At 43.4% G+C, this 8,266-nt stretch overlaps 1 protein-coding gene across 1 annotated transcript; it reads right to left on the reverse strand.

Moving 5' to 3' along the window:
- Positions 1 to 3,872: 3,872 nt before the first annotated feature.
- Positions 3,873 to 8,041, reverse strand: pim1 (Pim-1 proto-oncogene, serine/threonine kinase). Its single transcript, XM_030733759.1, has 6 exons — positions 7,597 to 8,041; positions 7,246 to 7,352; positions 7,072 to 7,122; positions 6,561 to 6,927; positions 5,789 to 5,965; positions 3,873 to 5,677 (listed from the first exon to the last, which is right to left on the reverse strand). The coding sequence occupies exons 1-6, from the start codon at positions 7,676 to 7,678 to the stop codon at positions 5,463 to 5,465; spliced, it is 999 nt and encodes a 332-aa protein (XP_030589619.1). The 5' UTR covers positions 7,679 to 8,041; the 3' UTR covers positions 3,873 to 5,462.
- Positions 8,042 to 8,266: the final 225 nt, after the last annotated feature.

Raw genomic sequence — 8,266 nt, forward strand, 5'->3', positions numbered from 1 at the left:
CTAAGAACAGATACCGGGGATAGGCTGGGGATTAAATGGTGCTCCAGAAGCATGACCCCCAGACTTTGATTATGTGAGTGTATTTGCAGCAGGGGTGAGGCATTAGGACGACTGCATTAAACCCTTTTTATCACAAATCAGCGATTATGTGTCATTTATGCAGCCCTGTCTAAACTGCAACATAAGGTCAGAAATCCTGCAGCATATTAAGACAAGTCATTAAAACATTAGCTCTGAATTCTTTTTTAATTATAACAAGTGGAAAAGATTAGAGGAAATTAGCCTAAAAGCTAATGGTGGCCACTGAAAGCCTGGTTAAATACTCTGTGAGGCTGTGCAGTAATTTGAACTAACACGCTCAAAGTGTAAACATTCACTGCAGATATTTAGCAGCAAGTGTTCCCCCACATATTCATCTTTGCTAATTATCAGGAAACAAAGTACAGTTACAGTACTGAGCAAACACCATGAGCCACCCCTCATTTCTTTATGTTTAGCTTCCAAGGAGCCAGACTTACTTGATTTTTTTAAGTGGCGGTGAGTAAAAGCTCTCCAGGAGTTCTGAAGGTCGGTCAAAGTTTTTCATTGGACGCTGCCTGCTTTTCCACTCATTTTCAGTCCATTCCTTGTACTTGATCGTTTTTAGAGACACTTCACACACACTATCAACACACACTAAGAACTGAACAAGTGGAGAACAACAACAACAGCAAAAAAAATCTATCAAATGAACTGTATCTGAAAGGCATTGCCTCAAGAAATAGAAAAGAATCCCGCAAAGACCTGAGAGATCCATCTGGACCTTCAGTCGATCCAGCTACTGTTCACCAACGCTTCAGCAGAGATGGTCTCAGCGGCTGTCGAGAATGAAGGAAGGAAGGGAAATGGGGAGAAAAGGCTGAGGTATTCCAAATTATATAACAACTGGACTGAAAATCAGTGGAGTGATAGATCTAAATTTGGAATTTTTGGTTCTGATCATCACCATTATGAAGAGAGGAGCTCAGGAGAGACATACAACAGTGAGCGTCTACAGTAGAACACAGTGGAGGTCCTGTCATTGTCTGGGGCTGCATTTCAGCCAGTGGTGTTGGCGTTCCTGTCCAAACTTATGGAATTATGAATGTGGAAAGTACCTTGCAGTACCTTCTGGACAGCATTTGGTTAGCAACAGCTTAATTTTTCAGCAATGATGACAATGAAGCGGTGTGGGAACGGAATAAATGCCTTCAAGGAGCCTGGATAACTGTTCCTGAGGACTGCTTAAAGAAATGACAAGAAGGGAGTTCAGGCTGTGGACAAATAAAGGTAGTTATACCAAATATTGACTTTCAAGCTAGCTTCTAGCCTAGCTAAAAAAAATATTAGTACACCTGGATTTTCTTTTTTTCACATGTGGACAGTAGAAATGTCGACATATCCCCGACAAACTTCTGAGCTAGAAATGAACCATTTTATGCTTCCAGCTGACACTGACAAATGATTTGGAGCAATATTAAATTTGCTGCTTTTTTTTTTTTCGCTCCAGTGACTCCCAAGAGAAATACGGGGCTCCTGAGCCGGGAAATAGGCCCCCTCTCTTCAGCTGCTAGCTGCTAACTGCAACTGCCTGTTGTTTGATGTTGGAAAGGCAGCGTCAAATGTGTTCAGAGCATTTCTACTAAACACTGCTTCCTGTAGACAGTGAGAGTGAGCTAAAACTGTACACCTGAGAGCCATGAGGCTAAAATAATAAGCTGAAAGACGCTATTAAGCTTTGTTGAGCTGAGGGGAACTATAAATACTTTTACACCCATTCCATTTATTTCAGTTTCCATCAGTTCATTTAAATCTTGGCTTGTAAACACACATCGCATTCACCTGACAGACACTAACTGGGAATGATGGGCCCAGCGGCATTTCCAATCTCCATGTAATTTGCTGTTGTGTAAATCTTCGTCTCGCTGTAGGTGGGGTGCTGGCAGCGCTGTCTCAAGGAAGATTAGCGGCGAGGCCGGCAGTCCCCCTGGGAGCATCACAACTGATTAAACCTACAACTCTTATCTATCCAAGAGAACAGATCCACGATAGGCTGCTGCCTGCTGGTTACTATCACCGCTCAAATGTCTAGATTAACCCACAAGAGCATCTGCAGCCTATTAGAGGGATTAAACCCATGAAGACAAGCAGCCATCATGCTGTGAACTGGCAGAGGACAATTAGTTCAAACCTTACTACTAATGACTGATGCTTTGAGGAGTGGTTGTGACATAAATTACTTTCATGCACCCGTCTAAAGATATTCCATTGCAAGTAAAAGCCCTAAAAACGTCCATAATAATAACCTTTAATTACATCATAGCGTAGCAAAATCAAACGTAATTCGTGTCATCAACACAACAAAGGTAAAAAACATCTTTCAAAGCATTTAAGTCATTTTTAGGGTTCCATTACATTTAATTACTTTGAGCTTTTGGGTTTACAGCGCACTCTTTAATAACTCAATATAGCCACGTTGTCTTTTTTTTTGGCCACATCGGCTTTTATCGACAGTGGCGAGAGACAGGAAATGGGGGAAAGATACAGAGGAAGACACGCGGGCAAATTGGCAACGGGCCGGGACGCGAACGCGCGCCACCCACACCGCAACGTGACATATGTATGTGGTCGCCGGCTTCACCACCACGCCACCCAGTTGTCTGAGCACTTAATTGGCCCTTTGTAGATTTTTTTTTAAATTTTAAGATCATTATCTAAAAGGTAACTACGATTAAAAAAAACAAACTCTAATATGTAGTTTAGTAAAAGAATGAAATAGGTACATGTGTCTTACAAAAACCTACTTAAGTGTGGGCGTGAATAAATGCTTTCCTCACTGATGAGCAACCAGTGTTGGGTAACTATTCATCCTTACCTGGAGGTCCTTTACATATTAGTATGTGGTATTAATGCAACCCTCCATGACTGTGTCAGTGAAGAGCACCCCTAGTAGTACAATGAATTAAAAAGGATGCAACACTGTTGCTTCATTTTGTTTGTATCATATTTCCCAAGAGATGCTGGTAATTTTTTGTTTTAGTTTTCAATGCTTTGCTAGAACCGCCTGGTTCTAGCAGAACCGCCTGGTTCTAACAGAACCGCCTGGTTCTAGCAGAACCGCCTGGTTCTAGCAGAGGCCTTTTCCTGTTAAAAGGGAGTTCTTCCTTTCCACAGTTGCCAGATGCTGCTCATAGGCAGTCGTCTGATTGCCTATGAGTGGGTTTTCCCTCTGATATTAAAAGATCTTTGTCTTGCGATATAAAGCACCTTGAAGCGACTATTATTGTGAATTGGCACTATGTAATAAAAACTGAACACCTTTAGGAGCATTAATTTCTCTCAATTAAAGATCTGTATTCTATTTGGATGAACAGTTTGCAACACCTGCTGATGTCACATTTATCCTGTGGGATAACTGATGGGATTTATTTCAATTCTTTTCTCTTGCTTAGATACCAGGTTTTTATGTCTCTTGCTTTTGAGCATTTTGGAAAGGTTTTGTAAAGTTTAGATTTATTATTAACACTGAAACCAGTCCTTGAATATCTCAGTCTGCACTTGAAAGCCAAGAGCAGAGCTTGTTCTCTTTTCTCTAACATACATGCACCCTGCTCTACGCTGATGCTGACATCTACCATCCTCTTATCTCTTCATCTGTTTCCCCGTTTCTTACGCTTTCTACAGTGTTAAACAGGAAGCTGTATAACCTTCTGGCCTAGTAAATTCTCTGTAGGCGTTACAGTGTTTAGACCATTGTTGTTTTTAAGGTACAGTCTCACTGTTTCTAGTCTGCTGCAGTGTTTACTGTATTTTTAAACACAGAATCCAAATGAAAGAACACAAGAGTTCAAGTGTCATAGTTAAAAAAAATATTTATTGAAATTGTATAAAAATAGCTTCTATCATAATTTACAATTCTAATTTGAATAGATGGAAAAAAAAGAACCCCCCAAAAAAAATTCAAGCTACAATCAAGCAGCCAGAAAAGTCTTCTCAGTCTCTCACACACTCACTCACGCACACACACACACACACACACACACACACATCCAACATTCACTCAGACAACAGCGCAACAAAACCAGTTACCATCAGTAGACGTTGGATGATTACATACATTAGGATGGAAGTGCTTTTGGGACTATTTACATGTTATTTACAAGACATACACATCTGCTCTTTTCAGATTTTTCAAGCTATAAATACGGTCACAAAAACAAACAATTCATCTGTTTTGTTTAAATAATGTGGGCCCTTCAGTGATGGTGGAATGAAAAAAAATAACAGTACATGCGCACAAACAGCCGACATTCTCTCATAAATAAATAAATAAGTTCTGTGACCAAAAAAACAAACAAACAAAAAAAAAAAACAAAACAAAAATCCTCATTGAGTGTGTGAAAGAAGTCACGGCAATAATAAATATCGTTCTTATTTACAATTCTTGTCCCCAGCATTTTTTTAAGACCTACATGAGGCACCGGTTATAAGAAAAACAACCCCCCCCCCCCCCCCCCCCAAAACAAACAAACTGAGGAGCAGAGGAAGTATGGTTTTGCATTGTGGTGTGCATTCAGGTGGGTGTGAATGAGCGGTTGCCTAAGCTTTGTGTTTGTATACAGTACAACACGAGAAGGAGGAGGAAGCAGAGGTTGTAGAGTAGAGGTGGATGCTGTAGTAAAGAGAGTGAGGTAAGTCCAGTGTTTTTTTTTTTATGACTTGTTTGCACAGGTTGCTGCCGGAGCTATGAGGTTGTCTGGTTGCTAATGACATTGGAGTAGTAGAAATAGTGATAGTAGTGGTTATAAATGGCATAGGCTTTACTGATCTAGGCCCACGAGAGGGAAACAATAACAGCAATAAACGCTATAAAGCTGTGTACAGAGAACAGAGTGAAAAGACCTTTGATAAAAAGCCTTCTTGCTTTCATAAATTCAAGTATTTTCAGGCGTCTACCCCCAACAACCTCACAGAAGGCACTTACAAAAAAAAAAAAAAAAAGGTCAAGCTTCTCTTCACCAGCCTCTCTGCTCTTCCCTCGTTGCTGTGATCTCGAGGGAGAGAGAGAGCAGTGCAGTGAGAGCTTCTCTGTCCTCTTGCCATTCAGCACAACAGCCACAGGTGTGCTGTTTGCTCAGAGCAGGTACACCCAGAGCATACTCTCCTGCAGACTCATGGGCACCCAGTTGCCTAGAGTCGAGAGTCCAGCGAGGATGCTGTCATGACATCGACGGCTGGGAAACTCAAGTAGCTCGGGCTGTGAGGGTGGAGAGAGTCTGACCCACCAGGCTGAATCTACCAGATGATGGTTTTTGATGCGTGTAGTCGTTTACGCATTATTCTGGCGTGTGGTGGCTACTGTTCGTCTCCACTCCGTTTCAAGTCTATGCATCAGTGCAGTCCAGTTTGGACCAGAGCAGCCAAGTTCAAACTGTTCGCCTCCATCACCGAGCCACAGCCACAGGGGTGGGTGTGAAGGCTGAGGGCTCGTGGCTGATGCTGTGCAGCCTGATTTCTGTGGTCGGCTTCTCTGTCTGCACCGAGGATGGCACTACAGAGGAGGATGTGCTCTGCATCCACGAGTGGTTGAAGATGTCCTCGAAGGACGGGCGGTCGGCTGGCCGCAGAGACAGACACCACTTGATTAGCTGCTGACATTCTGGAAAAGAAGAAGAAACACGCAATTAGTCCTGATCAACACATGAGGAAAGTAGATGATGCGCACGTTTGTGACCGAAAGGCTGAGATATGCTCTGCAACGGGAATTTACCTGAGGAGATTCTCCTCCGGAATAAGACCTGCCCCCTTATGATCTCCTCATCGTGTTCAAATGGGATGTCCCCACACACCATGTCATACAGCAGGATACCCAGGGACCAAACTGTGGCAGAGCGCCCGTGGTAGCGATGATATTTGATCCACTCTGGAGGACTGTACACTCTCGTGCCTATGAAACAGAAGAAAACACAAGAGACACACAAGTTCAAAAAGTGAAACTTATAATCTCAAAATTACCACAAAGATATCTGAGTACCAGAAAAACAGATCAGAATTTTTTTTTTTATCATGCAGTCATACTGAAAATGAAAGTATTGTCAGGGAGGGTTAAATAATAAACAAGCACTGGAGATTTGTCAGCTGAGCCTGTTTCTCAGGCTTTTATCTGGGCTCAGGTGCCAGGCAGCATGACAGGCAGTGTTTGTGTGCGCTGAGAGAGCGCGCAGGGGAGGGAGGGGGAGCAGACATGTGACTTTGTTTACAAACTTTGAGTTGTAAAAATACCACCTTCCTCCAGTGGGGGGCAACAAAACTAAGGCAGCGCTGTTCAGCCTGTACTAAAAGGGCGGCAGGGTGGAAGATGAAAGGGATATGACACAAGCTGGGAATTTCTGCTGTGGTCTAAACGGACACATAACAGACTTAAAAAGCCTTCCGCTAATAGCGATGACGTTTAAAAGGGACATGTAAACAAGTTACGTGAAAAAAAAAAGAAAAAAAAAAGCTATATACAGCGCGGTATATTCTGAGCGCTGTAAACTCACCATCAAAGTCCGTGTAAATGGTGTCCTTTAGCAGGGCTCCGGAGCCGAAATCGATGAGCTTCATCTCCCCGGTGCGGAGGTCGATGAGAATGTTCTCGTCTTTGATGTCCCGGTGCACCACGCCGCAGTTGTGGCAGTGCCGCACGGCCTCCAGCACCTGGCGGAAAAAGCTCCGCGCCAGGTCCTCCGGTAAGGCACCTTTCTCTGTGATAAAGTCGAACAAGTCCTTGACGTTTTCGGGTCTCTCCATTACGATGATGAAGCTGTCCGGCCGCTCGAACCAGTCCAGCATCTTGATAACGCCGCGGAAGCCCGTCCCGACTTTTTTCAACAGGACGATCTCTATGGGGACCCGGGAGCCGTTAGGCTGGAGAGATAACGATAAATACAGCATTTATTACACATGAATATAAACAGAAATACACTCAATATTTGACTCGAAAGTACTGATATTGATAAATAAAGCCTAGAAGGCACAAACATGAATTTAAATAATAAAACGGCTTCTTACCAGCTCTCCCCACTCCGAGATCCTGTCCTTGGCTACATGTTTGACAGCGACCTGGCATCGCAAAGAAAACACCGCGTCACACCACATGTATAACAACCGCACATGTAATGAAAACGTAACAAACAAACAAAACAATAATACTTATAATAATGACAACATATATGGCGTACTAACCGGAGCTCCGTCAGCGATCCTCGTACCGGCGTAGACGGTGCCGAAGCCGCCGCTGCCCAGCACCGCGCCGACCTGATAAAGCTTCTCAAAAGGCTCTCTCTCCTTCACTGCAACACAGCATAAACACAGCCGGTAAATACCGGAGAAGAAACCCGCTTATCCCTTCTGAAAACGGCGATAATATATAAATATAAAACATTACAATACGGCTAACATCACTGTTAATAAACAGTCTAATAACCGCTTGTCCTTGGCCGTTATTAAGTTATGCTAGCAGCGTGTGTAGACTGAGCCATTACTGCAGCCCCGTCCTCCATGACAACACAGCGGGGAAAAAAAAGGGCGTCTAACCTTGATGAACCTGGAGCTGGATTTTCGCCGGCATGTCTACTGTGGAGATGTGGGCCAGAGAATTGAGCTTGGAGAGCAGCATTCCTTTAATATCCACCGCAGGTCAGCGACGTGTGCTTTTCGTACGTTTTTGTTTCGCTAGAAGGAGCAGCTTTATTCCGACAGTGCGACTCTCCCGTGAAGAGCTTGGAGTCCACGTTGCAGGAACAAAAATGCGGTAGGGATCCTTTCATCCGAAGACTCACACACAAAAAGCCTTTGGAAAATATAGCCAAAAGAAACTTAGTCCAGGCGAAGGGGTGAAAAACTAACGTGAACTGCGGCTGTTCCCCGCAATGTTTTGTAAACAGTTGAGTAAAAATGAGCGAGATAAACCGATAAACGAAATGCGTACTAAAGCCTCCGTCTAACACCGGCTCCTGGAAATAGAGAGCGGGGGAAGACGCTTAAAAACAAGAGTAGTAAGAGGGCGGGATAATACGGCTGACGTCTTAAGTTTCGCCGCCTCTTTCCGCTACTCTAAACCAATAAGAAAGCAAATACCCATTCCAAACGCACGTCAATCAGATTGAAAATAAAACCAAAGGCAAGCCAGACACAGACGTGGCGGGAATCAAAACGCGCCAAAAAGGGAGAGACTAAAGTAATAATTATGAATTCATGTTGGAGG

This window comes from Archocentrus centrarchus, chromosome 7 (genome assembly GCF_007364275.1).
Source record: "Archocentrus centrarchus isolate MPI-CPG fArcCen1 chromosome 7, fArcCen1, whole genome shotgun sequence".
NCBI classification, from domain to species: Eukaryota; Metazoa; Chordata; class Actinopteri; order Cichliformes; family Cichlidae; genus Archocentrus; species Archocentrus centrarchus.

Bases quoted from the DNA above. Each gene is read 5' to 3' on its own strand.
- pim1 (XM_030733759.1), bottom strand. From the start codon at position 7,678: ATGCTGCTCTCCAAGCTCAATTCTCTGGCCCACATCTCCACAGTAGAC. The intron at 7,123-7,245 runs GTTAGTACGCCA...TTGCGATGCCAG, and splicing joins GGATCGCTGACGGAGCTCCG to GTCGCTGTCAAACATGTAGC. The intron at 5,966-6,560 runs GTGAGTTTACAG...TCTGTTTCATAG, and splicing joins CATTTACACGGACTTTGATG to GCACGAGAGTGTACAGTCCT.